The sequence below is a fragment of the Onychomys torridus genome, chromosome 19, assembly GCF_903995425.1.
Source record: "Onychomys torridus chromosome 19, mOncTor1.1, whole genome shotgun sequence".
NCBI lineage: Eukaryota > Metazoa > Chordata > Mammalia > Rodentia > Cricetidae > Onychomys > Onychomys torridus.
Window position 1 is genome coordinate 53,610,217 of NC_050461.1, and position 22,349 is coordinate 53,632,565.

At 43.3% G+C, this 22,349-nt stretch overlaps 1 protein-coding gene across 2 annotated transcripts in view; it reads right to left on the minus strand.

Annotated features, from left to right (window-relative positions):
• Rsph3 (radial spoke head 3) overlaps window positions 1-16,953 on the minus strand; it is a 48,029-nt gene extending 31,076 nt beyond the window's left edge. For both annotated transcript variants that reach the window (XM_036168521.1, XM_036168520.1), the window contains exons 1-2: window positions 16,212-16,953; window positions 5,781-5,868 (exon numbers count right to left, since the gene is read on the minus strand). In XM_036168521.1, the coding sequence (XP_036024414.1) occupies window positions 5,781-5,868; window positions 16,212-16,741 (618 nt within the window). In that variant the 5' untranslated portion in view covers window positions 16,742-16,953. The remainder of the gene's footprint in view (window positions 1-5,780; window positions 5,869-16,211) is intronic.
• Between the last annotated feature and the right edge of the window lie 5,396 nt (window positions 16,954-22,349).

Here is a 22,349-nt window from a genome sequence, read left to right on the forward strand (position 1 = left end):
GCCCTATTGCCAGTTTTTAAATGTTAGTGCAATAGTGGGTATATCAGCACAATTGAAACTTCTTTCCCCAATGGCTAATGCTGAACATCATTGGATGGGCTCACCATCAGTATCTTCTTGCTGCTGAAAGATCTGCTCTCAACTTTTGACATAGAGTTGGTTTGCACATTGTTTAGCTTTCAAGCTTTGAGGACTATATATTGTCAGTAAAAGACCTTGGTCAGATGTGAGGTTGGGCAGAGTGTGGCTTGCCTGCTGAAGTATGATTCAGTAGCTTGCCCTTCCACTGCCTTCTAAGGCTTTTCATCAGTCCAACTTGGTTTCTGTGCCTGCTACCCTTGGGGTCATACAAGCTCTTCACTCTTCCCAAGGTTAGAGAGGTTATCTCCTATAAGTTTCGTTTCTCACATTTAAATCCATGATCCACTGACAAGGCCTCCCTAGGTAGCTCAGGCTAGCCTCAACCTCATGATCCTTCTGCTTCAGCCTCCCCAAGTACCCTGCACTTTGTACGTAGGGATTGCTTTGGCATTTTGGGGTTTGTGGTGATTCCACAGGAATTTTAGATTTATTTTTCTATTTCTGTTAAGGATGTAATCTGTTGGTTCTTTCTTTAAGGTTTGGTATAATTTGGCAGTAACTCCATTTAGTCCTTACCGTTGTTTGTTTGTTTGTTTTTCAAGATAGGGTTTGTGTGGCCCTGGCTGTCCTGGATCTTGCTCTGTTAGCCCAGGCTGGCCTCAAACTCAGAGATTCACCTGCCTCTGCCTCCCGCAGGTTGGGATTAAAGGTGTGCGCCACCACCATCCAGCTCTTAAGGCTCTCTTTGTGACCTAGAATGTGGTCTATTTTAGAGACAGTTCTAGGGGCTGCTGAGGGTGTGTGTACTCCTTTGTTGGATGGGATATTCTGTAGACATTCGGTCCATTTGATCCATGGAAAAGGTTAACCCTGAAGTCTGCTGACTTCTAGTTTGGATGATCTATCTAAAGGAGAGTGTGGGGTATTGAGGTCACCCACCATTACTGTAGCAGGCCTTCTATGCTCACTAGTGTTTGTTTTATGAAACTTTTGGTGCACATGTATTTACAACTGTTATATCTTGGTGGATTGTTCTCTTCACTAATGTGCAGTGGCCTTCTTCATCTCTTCTGATTGACTTGGAAGTACTTTATCACATGTCAGAAAAGCTACCTGTGTCAGCTTCTGTTTGGCTTTCATCTAAATTGACTTCCAGCCTTTGGTTTGTGGTCTATGACCACTGAGCTGTCTCTTGGAAGTAACAGATAGTAGGAACTTATTATTTTTTTTCTCAATCTAATCCGCCAGTGCTCTTTAGTTGAGTCCATTTACATATAAGATTAATGAGGGATGTTTGCTAATTCTTGTGACTCTACTGGCTGTTTTATTAGTTGGTTTTAGGTTTTTATCAATTACTATTAGAGGTTTTCTTGTTTACTGTGTTGGATGAGATGGATTCCCTCCTAGCTCTCCGTTGTTAATCTATCCGATATGAGATTTACTTTTTCCTGTGTGCTGGTGATTGAGACTTTCTTCTTCCACCGAGTCCAGTATTCTAAGTATCTTCTTAAGTGCTGGCTTATCCTCAGATGGCCTCATTTCATCATCACTCGAGTGACAGATTTCCTAGAGACAGCGACCTTCTTTTCTTTTCTTTCAGGGCTTAAACTATATACTCGATGCTTCTAGGCCTTTAGGGTTGCTGATGAGAAGTCCTGATGTTTCTCTGATGTATCTGCTGCTGTAGGTGAGTTGATTTCCTTTTATAGCTTTTTTGTTTGTTTGTTTGTTTGTTTTTCCAGACAGGGTTTCTCTGTGTAGCTTTGCGCCTTTCCTGCAACTCACTTGGTAGCCCAGGCTGGCCTCAAACTCACAGAGATCCGCCTGCCTCTGCCTTCCGAGTGCTGGGATTAAAGGCGTGCACCACCAACGCCTGGCTTTCCTTTTATAGCTTTTTAAATAGTATTTCTCTGCTTTGTTTTTTGTTTTTGTTTTTGTTTTTGTTGTTTTTTGTTTTTTTGGTTTTCAAAGACAGGGTTTCTCCGTGCAGTTTTGGTTCCTGTCCTGGATCTTGTTCTGTAGACCAGGCTGGCCTTGAACTCACAGAGATCCACCTGGCTCTGCCTCCTGAGTGCTGGGATTAAAGGTGTGTGCCACTGCCGGCCGGCTAAGCTTTTTTTTTTTTTCCCTTGAATTTCTATGGGCATAGTAAGCACTTATAATTTCATATTGACTTGGTATCTATTTTTTTTTTTTTTTTTTCAGAGCTAGGAATCAAATCCAGGGCTTCATGCATGTTAGCCAAGTACCCTATTGCTGAGATGCACTCTCCCTCTGGCAACTAAGACCCAGCTCCACCTAGCTGGCCAAGCACCCTGCCTTCCTGCTGCTTCCTTTATGTGGGATTCAGATGTTCACTCTGAATGCAGAGTGGACATCTGATCACAGCACACGCTCCTGGGCTTGACCCCAGCCAGTCAATCAAAGCTCCCACAACCTGCTAGCATAACACCAGAGACCTGTTCACTTAACATGTCCTTTCTCTCCAGCTCCTCTCTGACTCTGATTTTCACAGGTGCATGCTGATGTGGCTTGGCGTGGATTTGACTTCTCCTTGGGGTTTACTTAGTGTCCTGAATCTCTTGACTCGTAAGTGTCTCACTAAGTTTGTGGAATTTTCAAGCACTATTTATTCAGTTTCTTCCCCATGTGATTTTTTTTCTTCTGAGTTCACTAATTCCTTCTGGTGTTGTCTCCGATGCACTACCGACTGTCAGTGGGTTTTTATTCTGGCTATTTTAGTTTTCAGTTCTATGGTTCCATTTGGTTCATTTTTTTATTCCTATTTCTCTGCTGACTTGCTTATTTGTTTGCATAAAGTATTCATAATTTTTTACTTCTGGTTAAAGTAATTTTGACTCCTTTAAAATTCCTACGTCTGAGTCATCATCTAGTGTCATCCTGCTTTGTCTCATAAGAGACCATCCTGTTTTTATGCTGAGTAACTTGATTGTTAGAGATTTGGAGCCCTGTGCTGTGCAGCGACTTCAGGTCTACTTCATCCTTTCAGTAGGAGGTCACTCTCTTTGCAGGAGGTCACGGTTGAGTTTTTAACTCCCTGCCAGGCTCTACTGATAAGGCCTTAGCAGTATCTCAGGGTGTAGGGGTGTGGGGTGGGGAGGGTGTAGGTCTGCTGACTCTGGTGTTTGGGTGTGGCAGGGGTGGGAGGGGCTGCAGCACCCACTGTTACCAGATTGTTTCTCCTTGTTATTATTAGATAGAATACACTTAGCTCCACATTGGTTTTGTTACCAGCATGCAGAAAAAGTAGGGCACCACCCTGTGTTGTCTCCTACGTACCTACCTCACTGTGGCTGTGTGAGGGTGGAAAGTTCGCTTCCTGCTCCACTTTTGTGGACAGTGCCTCAACATGGGGAACAGTGTACAGATTTGCACTCTTACTCTGTATGTGGGGTGAGAGTGCTTCCTACTCAGCCCAGCCTCACTGGCAATGTGGGGAGGGACTGGCAGCTGTCCTTTAGTGTCTGGCTGAGGTACGGGTCTGTAAGGCTGTCCTTTCCACTGGGGGTTGTGCCTGCCAGCGGTATGCGCTTCTCCAGCATCCCAAGGATGATGTAGGAGAGGAAGAAAGGAAACCTGGAACACATGGCTGTGCTGCTTCTCAACTGAGTCCCTGACCAGGCTGTAGCCTTCCATCCTTTTAGGGTTTCTGAGAGTGTGTCTTAGGGGATTTTAGTCTTAACAGGGAGGAACAGGAAGGGTTGGGGCAGGGTTTTATAGTAAGGTGCTGATTGTTTGATTAAAGAAGTTTTAAAAAGAGGATCATTTTCTTTTCTACTAGGTTTGTTTAGGTATATTGTACTCGTCGTACTGCTAAAGAAAGTGATGCACTATGTGTGGATCTTCTTGCACTGGCTGGACCAAAAGTGTGGAGAGAAGCTTCTTGAAAAATGCAGTCCTGATAGTGAGTCTCTGTCTCTGGGGAAAACAGCATAGTCTGGTGTCCAAGCCCTAGAGGTCCTGATGCAGGAGACTGGGGCAAGGGGCAAGGCTCACACCCATCTTTTTAATCAGTCTTCCAGGTGACGCTGATGCAGAGCCAGGCATGGGATCTACTGCGTAGACTGTAACACTCCACAGATGGCCATCTGTAGGGCTTACAGAGTTACTGTATGTGACGTCTATGCCAAGGGACCACCACCACTGTGGCATGTCTCACTCATCTCTGTACCCTAGCTATTCAGTAACTACTTTTGATTGGGTAAAGAAAAGATATGCAATTCAGACTTTTCAGTGAAATAATATCAGCAGAAGAGGATAAGACAATCTAAACAAAACGAAATGTGTCAGATGCCAGCCAGAGCACGGCCTCACACTAGTGGTGTTTGTGAACTGCTTAAATTGATCTGCAACAATTGAGTACAAAAATCCAAAGCCAAAAGTTTATAAACTTTCAGAGGGTCTACTAGGATCCTGTTGAATAAAAAATTAGGACTTACTTTAGTAATTATTTATAATTGTAGAAAATATGGAAAATGTAAAAGTTACGACTTTTTCTTTTTTAACGGTGGGGAATAAAATGGTTGGTGAAAGGATTCACCCTTTAGAGCAGACCAAAGGAAACAGGTTTATCTAGTACGGCAAAGAGAGCAGCAAACGGGGCAGAAACAGTGAGCTGCCACCACATCCATTGTCCCTAAGTATGCAATGCTATGGTACTGCGCACAGCCACACTGCTGTGACCACTGCTCACCCTCAGAACTGCTTACTCTTCTGTAAGTCAGACTCGGGCCTGTCAAACAGTAACTCCTTTCTCCTCTAGCTCCTGCAAGTACCACTGGACCCACGTACGTGTGCAAATACATACACACACACATATGTACACTTATACATACAGACAAACATACATATGTACATACATACATACACACTCATATATATATACATATACAGACATACATACACATATACATATGCATGTACATACATACACACACACATATGTACACTTATACATACAGACAAACATACATATGTACATACATACACACACACATATGTACACTTATACATACAGACAAACATACATATGTACATACATACACACTCACATATATATATATATATATACATATATACAGACATACATACACAATACATATGCATGTACATACATATATACACACTTATATACACACATACATACATACTTTGGGGGCATGTTGGGGACTGAACTGAGGGCCTTGCACATGCTAGACAACTACTCTATCATGGCCCACACCTCCAGCTTCTATTTGTATTTAAAAAATTCATTCTTCAAGTCATTTTTTATTTTATTTTCTAAGTGTTTTAGGTGATAGAAAACTGATCCTTCACCACAGATAATGTGAAAGCTGTGTTAGACAATTATCCTGGTTAGTTCTTATTGTCAACTTGACACAAACCCAGAGTCACCTGGGAAGAGAAAAGCTTAAACCGAGGAACTACCAAGACTGAACTGGCCTCAGTCTTGTCTTCGCAAGAGCGTTTTGGACTAAGCATTGATGTGAAGGGCCCAGCCCACTGTGGGAGGCACCATCCCTAGGTTGTGGAAGCCTGAGCTCCTGCCTGACTTCCCTCAATGATGGGTTGTGACTTGGAAGTGTAAGCCATGTAAACCTTTCCTTCTCCAACACTTTTGGTCGTGGTGTTTGCGCCGGCAATGGAATTAAACCAGGACAACTACGCAGACTGCTTACCACCTGGCCTGTGGGCAGGGCATAGGTGTTGCCTCGGATGACCCTTCTGTCATACATTATGTTTCCGTAATTCAAAGGTTCCTCAGGTCTGAAAAACAGAAAATCCTAAGTGAATAGTATAGTATTTGAATCCATTAAATGAACCTATTTTAATAGAATTTAGATTAAAAATGTTTTACAAGGGCTGGAGAGATGGCTTGGCAGTTAAGAGCACTTGCTTTTCCAGACGACCTTGGTTTGGTTTCCAGCACCCATATGGTATCTGACAATCATCTATAATTCCAGTTTCATGGGACCCTTTGTCTCTGGTAACATACACACACATACACATAAACACTCATACATATAAAATAAAAATATCTGAAATTGTATAAAAGAAAGTATAGTATAGTCCATAAAATAAGGAGACAGATAGCTATCATTTAATAGTTACTATATGGCTGGACCTCAAACATTTTATTTATTACTAAAAGTTTTTATTTATTATAATTTCATGTTGGGAACTATTAATCCAACTGAATAGAAGAAAAATGGAAAGGAATCTGCCCAGATTCCCCTCTTAGTAAGACACAGAGCTGGGCTCAAGCATAAACACTTAAGACTGTTCAGCAAATAGGAAAAGGGCCCATGAATCAGAGTCTGTCCTAAGAGACTAAAAAAAGCCCCATTCAGGGATTGAAAATGTACGTTTAATAAAAGAATCAAGTTTTAAAAGAAAGTCAAACTTCACATTGTTCTTAAAACCTAAAAGAACTGTCAAAATGTTAACAAATTTTGAATGTCAGGAATTATAATGACAATGAAGAGCTCAAACATAAAGGTGACCCCTGTGGAGTCCTTCAGTGCATTTTTGTTTATAGCGGTGAGGCCCACCTTCAGCCTACATCCATGACAGGCTCTCAGAAGTGAGTGAGAGCCGCTGACACAGACTGAAGGTTCTCCTGAACACACAGGCATGGTTTCTGTCCATGTTACTTGGACTCAGGTTGTGCCAGTTTTAACACCAATTGCTAAATGGTCTTATTAATAAAAAACAAAAGAAACAAACAAACAAAAAAACCAGAGCCAGATATTGGGGTGAAAGCTGAAAGATCAGAGAAATAGAACAAGCCAGCCACGTTCTTACCTCTACGAAATCCTCAGCCTCAAGAGGGAGACTTCCTGTTTACTCACATCTTATACACCTTCCTGTGCCCTGCCGTCTTCCTTCCTTCCTAGTGCTGGGATTAAAGGCCTGTACTACCACGCCTGGCTCTGTTCCCAGTGTGGCCTTGAACTCACAGAGATCTGGATGGATCTCTCTGCCTCCTGAATGTGAGGATTAAAGGTGTGTGCTACCACTTCCTGATCTCTACATTTAATATAGTGGCTGGCTTTGTCCTCTGATCCCCAGGCAAGCTTTACTGGGGTACACAATATATCACTACAACCAGCTCCTGGCCCTGTGTGCTACTTTTAGAGTTGTTTCCTGGCTACTTATCTGTGGTGATATTTTGTTTGTGCTCTAACAATATATAGCTTGCCTCAAGATCAGAGGGTGGAGCTAGCCATTAGTTAACCATAGAGGTGTCTGGAGGTCTGTACAGACAGGAAGTGATATGGCTGGGTGGAGAGAGGAATATAAGATGGGCAGAGACAGGAACTCACCCTCTTTCGGGTCTGAGGAGTCTGGAGGTAAGAGGTGAGATTGGTTGCTCCTTTACTTCTCTGATCTTTTCAGCATTTATGATATCTGACTCTGGGTTTTTATTATTAAGATCAATTAGAATTCACACTACATCTGGTATCCAACTTTGGTGCATGAATTCACAAAAAAGCCGCTTGCCTGTGTCTTTACAGCCACTGGCACACACAGGGGCTCCCTCCAAAGTCATAGCCTTGCCAGCTAGGTTTCCTCTCTTTTTGTTAAGCCACTGAGCAAGTTTGGAATTTTTTTGTTGTTGTTGCAACCTCTCTGCAACAATCTCCACAGGCATGTGGACTCAATATACGGCTGCAGTTAGCCCCTCACCACCAGCCAGCTCTGCTTTTAGGCATTTCCTGCCACACGTGTTTCTTCCCCACAACCTGTGTGTGTTTTTCAGACAGTGGGGTCCCTCTCCCAGTGGATTGTGGGTTTTCACTGGACCCCCCTCCTTGGGCTGTTGCCATGTTAGGTAGCTGCCTTGACACCCTCTCTGGCTTCTACTGTTCTACGAAGCAGCAGTCAGCCTCACATTTCACCATCATCTGAATCGTCATTGTGGGCAGATCTGGTGAGACAATTGGGAAGTCATAAAGGGAGAAATTAGTTAAAAGAGAGTTTTTTCCACATTAAAAAAGGGGAAACACTATCACAATGGAGGGAGTTAGGTCTCTGTGTGATAATATGCTGGACGGTTTAAAAATTGAACAACTAAATGAGAGGATAATTAATGGGATTTATGTAATGTCAATTATAAACATTATTGGTTTTATTATTTTTGTTTTATCACTAAAAAAGTTGGCTAATTTGAATGCTAAGATACAAGTTTTAGAAAAACTTATTAAAATAGATCATAGAGATATTCAGATCCAGACAGAGGAATTTAAAGGAGAACAAATCTCAGTGTTTCATTATAAGGTTAGAAAGGAGCAGCCTAAGGTTTTCAAATAACCAACTTTAATTTATCTAGTAACCTTACAGGAACTGCCAAATGACAGATATCCCCAAGGCTGTGTAAGAGCTAAAGGGACTCCTGTGGAAATGTTAGATTTGAGGAAATTTAAGGAAGCAATAGTCTCATATGGTATGAATTCACTTTTTGTGAAGCAAATGTTAAACTCATGATCAACTTGTAATAGAATTATCCCTCAAGACTGGAGAGATTTGATTACAGCAGTATTGGAGCCTGGTCCTCAATTACAGTGGAGGACCTGGTGGAAAGATGAGGCTAAGACCATTGAACAATGAAGTAGGGCTAGAGGTATGAAAATATCCCAAGTCCAACTTCTTGGAGAGGGAGATAATGCTAATGTACAAAGGCAATCTCTATATGATGACTACATCCTGGCTTTATGCCACAAAGCAGCCTTAATTGCTTGGGATAGAATTGAAGAAGTAGGAAAGAAAACTGAGTCATGTACTAAAGTTATACAAGGCCTAAAAGAAACCTTCACTAAACCTTACAAAGATTGACTATAGTAGTAAATAGAATGATACCAAATTCAGAAGCTAGACAAATAATAATTGAATCTCTGGTTTTTGAAATGGTAATGCACAACCAAAAGGGTATTTAGGTCATTAAAGGCAAGATCAGCACCCTTGGAGAATGGATCCGAGATACAGCCAATATTGACTCTCATAACCATGATGATGCTTGGATAGGAGAGGTGATTTCCAGAGGTTTGAAGAAAAATCAAAATGTCAAGTGCTTCAATTGCGGTAAACAATGCAACCTAAAAAGGGATTGTAAACAGGGTGTTCCTAAAAACAATGTTTTTCCTAAGAATAATCCCAACAGAATGCTCCTCCCTTCTGGAGTATGCAGAGGTATGGCAAAGGCAGACACTGAACTAGAGAATGTAGATCAACAAGGGACAGACAAGGTAACCCTTTGCCATTAGGAAATGCCTTGAGGAGCCTCTCGAAGGCCCCCATGTCAAATTCACTTCAGTCATTTCCTGTCATTGTGGAAGAAACTCCTTCCCAGAGCAATTAAAGAACCCAATGCCTATTGTAAAATACCATACTGCTCTAGATGATAGAACAGCTTTAGAAAATAAAACAAAAATTTCAGGAGAAACCATAAATCAAAATTGATAAAGATTAGATTTGAACAAGAGAGACCTCTTGATTAGAAGAGATGATAGATAATTCATTAAACAGTGTGACCATCACTCAATCTAAACTAACTTATAAAGCTAACAAATGCTTTTTATTTGATCAGATATAACTTGTCAAAAGGGAAACTCCCTGAAGTTAGGGTTGAGGCAGTGTTTTATTTTTGTCTTTCAGGAGAATTAAGGCATCCAGTGAAGGAATCTGAAGGCCAGTGGACAAATGAGATGTGAAAAAAAAAGGACAAATCATCCAAAAAAAATGTTCCAAGAAAAGGAGTAAATTGGCCTACTGGTATATCACATCTCCACCAGGACCATGATAACGCCACTAAGCTGACAAACAACATCCAAAGATCTGCTTTGGACTACAAACTGCTCAGGACAACTTCAAGATGGCTGGCTGAGATGATCCAGCCTCACAGACTACTTTAGCCAGGACTTGAAACAAGCCCTGCACTTTCTCATTATGTAGCAATTGGACAATAAATGATACAGCTACCTTTCCTAGGACTTGACAATTAACTTAAATTTTTCTTTTCAGGATCCCCTAAAGATGGCATTTCCCTTAGACAGCAGGAAGTAATTTTAAGGACACCGTACCCACATTCCCCAGAGGTGGGGAGGGTGGTTTTTGGCCTTCAGTGGGCTATGGCTATTTGTCATTGTTTAGGATGGTTGGTTATAAGTTGTTATTGGTAATAGTTTAAAAAAACTGAACAAAGGAGATTAGATTCAGGGTTCTCGTTTTTGGAAAAAAAAGGGGGGATATAGAAATGATAGGATAAAAGGGTAGATTATTTGAATCTGCTCTGAAACAATGTAACACTAACTTATCTATTGCCTTCATTCCATCCATGGTTGATATGTCCTCTGCCTCTGCTGGCAAGGAGAAGCATGAGAATAGGCATAAAGTGAAGGAAAGGGATGGAAAGAGAGAGGAAATGATTGCGGCAGCACCTAAGCCTATACCAGCATCCCCTCTCTCTGCTTCCCCCATGCCTCAAGTGGCTACCCCCTCACTGCAGTATCCACAGAGTGATTTGACTGGATGTCTGCCTGCCGAGACAGCTGCTGCATACCTCCCAGCCTATTCTACCTATGGTGCTGCACATGCCCACCATGGCATTTCCAGTTAATGTGTGCCCTGATGTGGCCAACCAGCTAAGGATACCTACCCCTCTTGCAGACATGTCTTTGATCTGTAAGGCTGCTAATGAATCAGGTCCTGACTCGACATATTTTGAGCAAGTCCTATGGCAATGGGAAATGCATTTACAGACTTATTATGACTGGCACCACTTGATGAAGGCTGTGTTGGAGCCTGGAGAGATGGATATTCTTAATTGGCGAGCTGCCTATGATGACCAGGCTGAGGCTCAGGCTCTTTTTAATATACAGCACAACATTGCTATTTCTCTTGAGATGCTCACAGGCTGAGGACCATGTGTTAACCCTGTCACACAAGCCCAAATTGGACAACACACTTATTTACTTGCCTTGGGAGGCACCATTGCCTTTGGTGCATTGAAAGGATGCCATCACCCTTCAGTGGCAATACTCTGTTCCCCTATTAACCCTGGGGTGAGGATATGCTTGCATTTTCCCCAGAATACCACCACACCAATATGGGTACCCTCCAGAGATGTGCATCCGGAACAGACCAAGAGACTTTGGACAAAGAAGAATCTTCAGAGGGGTAATGTATGATTTGTTCCACTACTGTGGTATTAGTAAAGGTCATGTTATTATTGGCATGTGACCCTAGAGATTAAGCAATTGCCTCACCCCCTGCAAGTTCACATCACCAGAAGGACTCGATTGGTGTGAGAAAAATGACTGGGATCCCATTTATGTCCTTGAGATTGAAATTTTTGACTAATCCTTCTCTTGTTCAAATATCTTCTGCAACAGGTTCACCAACAGAAGGTGGTACCAAGGCAACCCTACAGGTTTTAATGGCTCTCAGACACCTAGATAGGCTCTAGTCCTCCTAGAGAGATAATGCATGCATGGCTCACTGAGATACAGAAGGCTACTGCCTAAAGCCCACCACCCAGACAGCTCTCCAGGATTGATGCTCTTGCAGGGCTGATAGTCAGTGATGGATAAGAGCTTGTTTGGTAAGCCAATCTAAGACAGGCACAGTCCATCATGCTGAGCTCTCCTGAGGTGGGATCAACAAAGTTAGGGCAATGCACTCTAGCTCCCACTGAGCATGTCCTATAAAATAATAAAAAGGGGTGGATATGTGGGATGACTCATCCCTAACAGGCTTGGGGGCCAGCCTGCCCAAACAAGTAAAAAAGATACTTTCTGAGGGCCAGCCTGGGTCTGTCTAAGGGCCTTAGCAACAGCAGCTGAAACATGATCTGGAGATGACCTGGACCAATGAGAGGCAGCCATGTCACACCAGCTGATGCATATTCATCAGACCTTCCCCCCCAGAGTGGGGGTGGAGGATATATAAGGCTTGTCTCTTCCTGAATAAACTGAGCTTGTTGTTTGGACATTCTCCAGTTGTCTGTGTGGTTTGACTCTGCGCCTACTTGGCCCCCACCCCCAAAGGGAACAAAAGAAAGGACCCTGCCACACTCTCCCTCCTCTGCTAGTTTTCTTGGTCTCTGTTCAGTCATGTGAAGTTCATTCACACACACACACACACACACACACACACACACACACACACGAGAAAGAGAGAGAGAGAGAGAGAGAGAGAGAGAGAGAGAGAGATGAGACAGCAAGAGAGCTGTTGTTGTGTATCCATAAATAAGAAGCCATGAATTCGAATATAAATACAGAAAAATGCATACAAAACTGTAACATGGTTTGCCTTAAGGACAGGAGTGGGCCATCAGGCAAGAAAGGTGGGGAGGGTTGAGATGTAAGTCCTAAGAATGCCCTAGGCATGAATGGATTCTTTTGAATGCTTTTTATGAATATTTATGTGCATGTATAAGGAGGAAAATAGATTTAAAGCTTATTTAATAGGGGGAGAAAGCTAACTGTACAAAACATTTACTTGTTTATTTTATTTTGGAAAGAAATCTCTCATATAAATATATGGTCATTTATATGAATACAAACAAGAACAATAGAAAATGGTTAAGTCTGATTTTAACAGTGAAGCAGAGTGGGCAGGAGATGATTTATTCACCTATTTTTTCTGTTGGTTCTATAAGGATATTCTGTTCTATAAGCTGGATAGTTTTTAAGCCCCCCTCTTTGCTATCACCCTCTGTCTTCCTCTGCCCTTCTGCTTCCATCACCACTAGCATAAAAAGGAACCTGAATGTAGCCCCCTGGCTTCACACCTGTTCCCGCCGCTTTCCATGCCTACTTGGGCCTGTCACCTCCTGGGTCTTCCCATTTTCTTCAAAGAGACTTGATTTCTTTCTTTCTTTCTTTTTTTCTATGGGCATTTTGAACATGTGATTTCTTCTTTTTGAAACATTTCCCTCCCCTATGTCTTGGCCTAATCTCCAAACTCACCTGGCTATTTCCTCAGGTCCTACTACACTTCCTATGTCCCCACAGGGCTGGTGGCCTTCTTGTGCCCTCCCAGCATGCCTTGCTTCTCTCTTGGTGTAACAGGGACATGTTTAGTGTCTGCCTTTCTCGGTATTTGGTAGACTTCAAGGGTAACAGCACAGTCTTTTTTCATTAATGTTTCTCTGCATGCGCCCGTACATGGTAAGCACTGCACATAGACGGACTTAAGAAGCGAATTGCTTTGATGCACAGCTAACTGGCCCACAAGTGGTCTAGAAGGAAGAAGAATCATGGACAGACTGTCAAATCAATCTGCGTGTAGACTGGGCTGTACCATCTTAGTTGCCTGACCTTGGGAAATGAACGTAATGCCACCTACTTCTCTGAGCTATTGTGAGGGCTACAGTATCCGGACTATAGCAGTGTTTAATAAACAGCAACAATTCCCATTGCAGGGGTCTCTTCAAATCTGAATTAAAAAGTTACACAAACCCATGTCTGTCCCTGTGGATGGCATTCCACCGTCTAGGGTCCCACACTGAATAAAAAGGAGAAAGCAAGCTGAACACCAGCCCTCATCTCTCTCTGCCTTGTGACTGCAAGTGCCATGTCACCACCACGCCACTTTCCCTGCTAGCATCTGCATCCCCTTGAACCAGAAGCCAAAACGAACCTTTCCTAAGTTAGGCTGCTTCTGTCGGGTATTTGAGCACAGCCACCAGAGATGGAGCCACTAACAGCCCTCCTCTGGCCTGGACGTCTGCCTGCTCCTTTTACTTGTACGGGCTCACTGAGATGACTCCGGCCCACCCAGACATTCAGGATAACCTCCCCATTTGAACATCTGAAATTTAATTATACTGATAAGTGCATCTGACCATACAAGGCAATACATTCACAGGTTCTGGGGATTATGGTGAGACATCTCTAGGGAACCAACAATATTCATCATCATTCACCATGATGATATTAAGCTTCATTTGATCAATTATTTCATTTCTTTGTATTAAAAGGTTTCTATGCTCTTTACTAACAGATTGGTAAGAGGACAATGTCATATTTTGGTTTGGGCACAAGCCTATAGGTAAATGTTACTACGTTTATGTATTTGTGATCGCTTAACTATCAAATATATAAAATATGTACACACTGATACTCTTATTTGGAATACTTGGGACTACAAGTATTTTAGATTTTTCTCTCACAGTTTGGACTATTTACTCATATATGACTCAAATGTAAACATGTTCCATATATGCCTTACATACATAGCCTAGAGATAATTATATACAATATTTTTTAGTGTACCTGCATTCTGACTATGACCAGTCACATAATGTCCTATGTGGAATTTTCTATTGTGGCATCATGGCACTCAAAAGGCTTTAGGTTTGGGGACAAGAGAGATGGCTCAAGGGTTAAATGTTCATTCTGCTCTTGCAGAGGACCAGAGTTTGGTTCCCAGCACCCATGTTAGATAGCTTACAACCCTCTGCAACTCCAACTCCAGGGGATCTGACACCCTCTTCTGGGCTCTACTAACACCTGCGCTCCTGTGCACATACACACAGAGACACTCACACATACATTAAAAAAAAAAAAAAAAGCTTCATGTTTCCAGATTAGGGATGCACAAACTTAAAACTTCTTGTTTGTGAAGAAAAAAACTTGTATTCTAATGGTTTCTTTCAGTTTTACAATTTATTGTGCTACAAAAAGAGAGATGCCTTTGAACCCCATCAGGCTTGTATTATCTTAAAATGTTAAGTTACTCTTGAGAGAAAAAAAATGAGATAGTCCTCTTTTTGTGTTGATGAAATTGGCTTCTCATACCTAAATATAAAACTGGGATTCAGCCCAGTCATACATCTCACTAAGATAATTTGTAATCTTGACTCGCTTTAGACACATTGTTATCCAGTCTAGCCAAGTGTTACCTGGAGAAGTTATTTACTATGGTCAGTACAGGAACTTCTGAATGAGACTGGACTAAGGACTTTGTAGTACAGAGGCAAACTGACCTAAAGACATTCACTCTTTGGACACAGTTACATAGTCACTCACTAGCAAGTTTGGCTAATGGCATTCCCCGAGATATGCTCATTTATTGTTTTTTTGTTTTGTTTTTTTTTTTTTTTTTCGAGACAGGGTTTCCCTGTGTAGCTTTGTGCCTTTTCTGGAACTCACTTGGTAGCCTAGGCTGGCCTTGAACTCACAGAGATCCGCCTGCCTCTGCCTCCCGAGTGCTGGGATTAAAGGTGTGTGCCACCACCACCCAGCCGATATGTTCATTTATAAGGGTATAAGGTAACCATTCTTATGGTAAAGGTCTCACGTATTCTGGGTTGTAAGTAACTACATTCATATGAAATGTTTTACTATGGTTTCTGCGTTACTCTGATTCACTGATCTATTAGTCAACACATTATTTCAACATAAAAATGAACTACCTATAAGAAAAATTCAGCTATTCTATTGTTTTTACTTCCAAGTGAGCTAGGATAACAGGTTTGTGCCAGGCCTGGCCAAGAGTTAACAAATGTTCAATCACCACTTCAATTTACACTGAGAGCTTCCTGTGTGGCGGGCAAGGCCCAAAGTGAACAAAAGGTCCAGAGATCCCTGCTTCCATGAAGCTCTCACTCTTATGCCTTGCTATTCCAAAACTTGAAGCTTATAGAAAGAACTCTCAAGAGCACTATAAACTCTGTGGTCTTTTACATATACAGGGCTGAATACTGCAAATATTCACTAGAGTCACAATATGTTTTGTGGTCCTGCATGGAAAGCTAACCTAATTCCACCCAGACCGGTGTGAAAATGGCTTTATGTGGGCTGGCTCTTTCTTTCGGTACATGCGATCCCTGTACCACTCCTCTGTGGTGAAGACCTGTCTGCATGATGAAACCAACTTGGCAGAACTGTGGATTAATGTGTATGAGAATGCCCCACCCTGTGGTGTTTGGGGGTGGCTGTGTATAACCATTTGTGTACACGTCACGGCTCAAGCCAGCTGTGCTTCTGTTTAACCACACCGTTGTGTTTGTTGTTTGGGGACAGGGGTTTTGACTGCGTGTAGACAAGGGAAAGCAGATGGGATGCAAAGCGGAGACCGGGCAGGAATTAACTTTGGTCACTCACGACTGTAACAGGCTGTCCCGGTAGCGGCGGCGCTGGCAAGGCACGGCCCGGGGCCTGCTGGTATAGGTGTAAGTGCCGGAGGCCTGGGTCGCCCGAGGATTGCGGTCTGTCATCGCCGACGCCATGTCGGGGGTCGAACCACCACCCCTGCGGTGGAGGCGGGCTCTGAAGCAGGTGGGGTTTAAGGAGTCGTGGGAGCCGGAGACGTGTAAATAGTGCCAAGGGCAGGGATGCCGCGACGCGCGAGGACGCGACTCTCGGGGAAGCGGGCGCGACGCGAGGAGGCCTGCGCAGCAGGGAGCCGCTACCCTAGGCTTGCTCCGGGTAGCGTGGAGCGAGTCCGCCGGGCACGCACCGGTTGCCGAGCAACGCGAGGTTCCGTCTGGGGGCAGGAACTCCAGGCAGTTCCGGCCCGCCGGGTTTCCGGAAGGGCCCGTAGTAAAAGGCACTTCCGGATCTTGACCCCGCCCACCTGCTGGTCCTCGGGTGCGCCTGCGCACTGCCTGCTTCTTGGCCGGCAGGGCCGCCATGGTCGTGTTGGCGGCGGCCACTGGGACGGAGGTAAAGCCGTCTGGCCCGGCTGCGGGGCGCCGCCTGGCGGGGCTGCTGTCAGCGCCATTCTCGCAGGCCCACGTGCTCTTGCTCTTTCAGGGGCGCCCTCGGTTGTTTCTTTTCTTGCCACGCCGCAGCGCTTCCCGCTATCCGGGCGGTGACGCGCTCCTGGCAGTCGGGCTCCCGGCTCTGTTACGCGCCTGGGCAGGGGCGGGCTGTCTCCTGTTTCCCAGCTCCTCCTCCGCTCCCTGGTGTGAATTCGTACCTGCCTTCTGCACTCACCGCTCTGTGCCAGCATGGTAGAGGACCTTTGGGCTCCCACAGAGCGACTTGGGCCACCTTTTAGACACTCGGGGAAAGGGCTGGGCAGGTTGTTGATTCGAGTTCCCTTACGCTTTTCATCCTTCAGGCTCCAGGTGCCCAGGAGCGGAGCGTTTTGGAATTAGTTTTAGAACTAGAGATGTTAAAAATCTTGTTTGTGAAGTGTATGCATCCCTTGTGGTGGATTACTTGGGTTTGCAGTTACCCCTTCAGTGCAGCAATCACTGTCTAGGCGTTAATCGAGTTTCTGCAGAGTACCAGCCCAGCAACACGTGGGCAAGTTGTAGTTTTTGTGCATGCATGCTTTTTTTTTTGTTTGTTTTTTTGTGTCCCCCCCCCCCCAACTTACAAAATGGGAGTAATAGAATTTATCCCTTTGGATTTGTGGGGATTAAAAGTGTTAATGAAGCTTCAATACTTAGAATTGTACCTGGTAAATGTAATTTACAGTTTAAAGTAGATGGTCACCATTGTATAAGTAGTACGGTTAAAAAAGGTTATAGTAAATGCTATAGACAGAGACTGCTTAAGACTTTCGATCTGACTAATTTTGAGGAAACCTGAGAAAGTGACATTGAAGTAAGTGGATATAATGCTGAGGTTAGCGTCTGGTAAAAGATTCCTTTAGAATGGCTCTGATGGGTCATAGCTTAGAGGCTAAAAGCAAGCTTGTTGACCACTGGGTTGGAGCACCAGAACCCACAGTAGGATTGACCCAATTCCTTATATACACCTTATATACTCACACACTAATAAATTAAAAAGTGACTGTGATCAAAGGTTCAAAAGTCCGAGCTGTAGAAATCCGGAAGGGTTTGTGTAGATGAATTGTAGAAATACTAAAGAATAGTTGGCATTATTTCATACAAATGGTGGGCTAGCCTATCAGAATGTTTTCACCCCTTTGGAGCAGAAAACCAAACAGCAAACAGCCGAAACAATAAGGAATCCTTTCACTTAAGTTCAGAGGTAGAGTGATAAGCTGGGGTTTCAGCAGTCTGTCTTCCAGGAGGAAGGAGGTACAGATTGGTTGCTTACATAGGGAAGACTGGGTACTAAATGGGTAATCAATAGTGTCATCCCAGGCATAGCTGGGATTTATCAATAATACGATAGCTACTGAAAGTTCTGTAAGTTTGTATCCTCAATCTGGTTCTCTTTATGTGACTCCCAGGGCAATCTCATTTTACTTTTTTGGTGATAGTAGCATTTGTGATAATAAAATCTTTTGTGTAAAGTCTCTCTGAGTTGACAAGCCCATATATCTGTGTTCTATATGACTGTCTTGGATGGTCTGAAATGCAATGATTTGGTTGAAGGGTTTTGAGTAACTACTATATGCCAAGCAGTGGTCAATGGGAACTAGAGGTATAGAAGTGAAAAACAACAACAACAACAAAAATTTAACATCCTTGCCTTTGTGGAATCTATATTTTAGGAGCTGAATCATAAAAATAAGGCAAGGGAGTAAAATTTGTTTAAGAACTAACCAGAAAAAGAATCGTGGAAGGCTAGGTCTAAGGAGACAGAGACTTTAGGCTGGTTAGAGAAGGCCCTGGAAGTGACAGAGACAGGGGCATTCCAGCAAAGGTGAAAAGGGGGTGAAGTAGTGCACCTTAAGGCTAGCAGAACATTCCAGATCAAGGAAGCAGCAAGAACAGGGTTCTCACATCAGGCGTGTTCAAAGACAAGGCTGAGGAGTATGAGTGGGTGGAACGGAGAGGAGAAGAGAGATGACATCAGTAACCAGCTTGTGTGTCCCATGAAAGTCAGTGTGAAAGCGTGGACATTTACTCTAGAGTTTTGAGTAGAAATTTGACAATTTGATTAAAAAGAGCCACACCACTCCAGTTTATTCATTGGGAATAAACTGCTGTAAAGCAAGCACAGGCAGGTAGACCTGACAACAGATCCCCACACATCCAGAGATTTACCCACACCCCAAAGATGACTCTTAAGGCGTGTGGGTAAGTAAATATTGCACAATGAGCAGGAAAACTTGCCCTAATGCCTCGGCTGACATGATCTGTCTCCAGAGTAATAAATTAATGACTTGTTTTGATGCCGAGGATCAAACTCAGGCCCTCAAGTACGCTAGCTAGGCAAGAGCTCTAGAAGCTGAAGTACTTTCCCAGCTTAAGCCTTTGATTTTACTGTAGCTGACAGAGGAGGAGAAGATCGCCTTTGAAAGGAAGGATGCAGACATTGTGAGTCTGAATTTCGTTGTTGTGTTTTTCCTAGTTGCTGTTACTCTAAAGCATAGGTCTTCCTGTCCTTCCTCAAGAAAGCCAAGGATGTTCAGCAGGTCCCTGTCTTTGGATGAGCTTGAACTCTATGTATTTTTTTCCAGGTTTGGGAGATTGTTGGGAGGTCTGTGGAGCTCTCTGGCCATTGAGTAGCTTCTTTGTTTCTTGTTTGCTAGTGCCTCTCTAGCATCGAATTCACCAGGTAACTCCATTAAAAGCCCAAGCAGACGGTCAGGCTCCCCTCACTACACGCTCCACATCTCTGGGCCTCGTCCCCTCAGGTCTTGTCTGTTGTTCTCAAGTGTAGTTTCCCTCTGCCTATTGGAAAGACTCCTGAAGCCTTTGTGCTTCACTCACGTGCTCTGCACAGAAACCAAGAAAATGCCGCGGAGGGAAAAGAACAGAAAATTGTATGCTACTCTCTGTGTTTCCATCCTACCTGGGACTCTGGTCCTTTGCATCCTGACCACCACCAACGCTCCAGAACCTTTAAAAAACTTGTATGGATTTTGTGAGGTTGGATTAAAAAATACTCTGTTTTCTTTTGAACTTTTACAGTTATTCCTAAAGAATGATTATTCTGATTGGGAGTCATAGGTAGAGACCACTCAGATTACAGACCAGAGAGACTGGAGGAAGAGTGAGTTGTCATTTACAGGAAACTCTGGAGCAGAGCAGGTTTAGGGGTGGTCATTGGAAACTCAGTCAGTTCATCAAGATAGAGTTGTGCATCTTCATCCAAGTGGGGATGACTAAGCAGACGGTGGGTAGGGATTGGGCTAGGACAGAGAGAAAGATGTTTGACACAATGGCATATAGATGGTATTTAGAGTTGTAAACCTTGGTAAGATTACTAAAGGAGTGTAGAGAAAGAACAGGGCCCTGAGCTCTTCCAATACAAGTCAGGAGGCCGAGGAAAAACTAGCAAAGCAGACTGAAAAGGAGTGGCTGAAGAGATGGAAGGATGCAAAGTCTGGTTACCTAGGAGTCGGGAGGAAAGTGAAGGAGAGGGAGAAGGACCACAATTTCTAACATCCACTGGTCAAGCAAAGCAAGGACACCAGCAAGAGGGAAAGAGTCGATCTGTGCAGTTATGGACGAAGAAGCTCAGTTACAGTGGGTTCAGAAGGGAGTGGGAGGCGAGGAGGCTGTGTCCAGGAGACAGAGATGAACTGGACCAAGAGAAAAGTTCCTATTTTTAATGGGAAAATTGGTTTTGTAGGTGCTTATAGGGATGACTCCATGGGGGTATGGAGGATGTGGACAGGAAGGGAAGAACTGGTGGGATGATGGAGTAAGAGATGGGCCCTTTAGCACAAGCAGAGGAGAAAGGTAAGCCATCTAAGCGTGAGTCTGTAACCAAGCCAGCCAATGCATTCCCCCATGGTTTCTGCTTCAAGCTCCTGGTTGGTTTCCTGCCCCAACTCCCCTCAATGGTGGGCTAACCTATAAGATGACATAAGCCCTTTCCTTCCTAAGTTGTTCTTGGTCATTGTATCTGTTACTACAACAGAATGAAATTAGAACACATAGTAAAGGCTTAGATGTGGGAATGAGGAGTAGATGGGTTTAGGGATGGTCACTACATTTTTGGCTTTAAGGAACCCCGAGTTAGTCCCATGCTGAAAGAAAACTACCTTCTTTTATATAGGAGACATTAAAAACAAAACCAAACTGTTTTAGGAAGAAGTGACTTAAAACAGTCTTTAGTTAAAACATACAGAAAAAGGAACACTAGAGAAATGTATCTGACAGTTGATAAAATGTATTCTATGCAGGTGGAAATTTTTGGGCATATGTCAGTTTTCTGAAGTTTATAATTCATAACTTGGGTTTTCATCCTAGATAAGCATCTATGTTTGTGACTTAATTTGTATTTGCAAGCATTTCTTTTTCCTATAGAGAAACTCCAGAATCATGTAAACATTCGGGCCTCAGAACCTCATCCTGGCCTGAAGGAGCCGGGCTTTCAGGCTGATGGTGTTCTGCATGGTGGTGGTTCCTTGAATCTGGTGGTAATACCCAGAACTGTAGACATGCTGCTTTTCAGTTTCCTCCAGACCTGAGAAGCAGAGATGATGTTCCGATCATTTCCTTTTGATCTAACCATTTCAGAAATTCTCTCTAGTAAGAGCCAGAGGAGCACAGATTCACCAGTCAGAGCAAAACCATGACTCAGAGTGTACAGAATAGCTCCCTTCTTGGGAAGTTTTCAGTATCAAAACATGTTGTGTTTTTAAATGAAAAGTAAAATTCTATCCAGTGGATGGAAATTTCTTATAAGAAGACATAAAACCCCCTGGCACTTTCTATTCTTGAAAATGAGAGTTATTTTTGTCAAAGGATCTGAGACCTGAATGCATTTTTTTTTCTTTAGTTTGTAGGTTATGATAGTGCCTGCAATTCTGTAATTTCACTCACTGGTACCCTCCGTCCCCATATGCCACCCCGATACGGCCCCAAACTGTGTGCTGCAGTTTAAACCACAGGAAGTGTGGGCACGAGGAATGAAAATACTTCAAGGGTTGTGAGATTTTAATTTAAGGCCGTGGGCTTCTTTGTCTTAATACCCGGTCAAATGTAAGCTTCATCGGTGGGACTGTTCCGTGACTTTAAAACCATTCCAGGCTTGTAAAAATAGAACAGGTGTACTACAGAAGGCATGTAGAGTCAGAGTCCAGCCTAGAATATTGCCCCTTCTCTTCAGGAGCATGTACAGTGAGGGCTGTGCTGTTAGGTGATAGGGCAGCTCGCTGATTCCAGTTGTTTTTATCAGAGTATTTGTAGCCAAATGTTAAAGGATTTTCATCATGGTTGGAAATGACACATAGTATGGTATGGCACTTGAATTATATTGTTCCTAAGAATAACTTCATATTATGACTCAGGTGCCTACATCTTTGACAGGCAGTAAACATCCACAGGCCCCAGAGCACACTGAGATGTATGTAGCTGAAATCTGTTCCTTTGGGGACTCCTGCTGAGAAAGATTGCCCAAGAACTCTTTTAAAGACAGGGA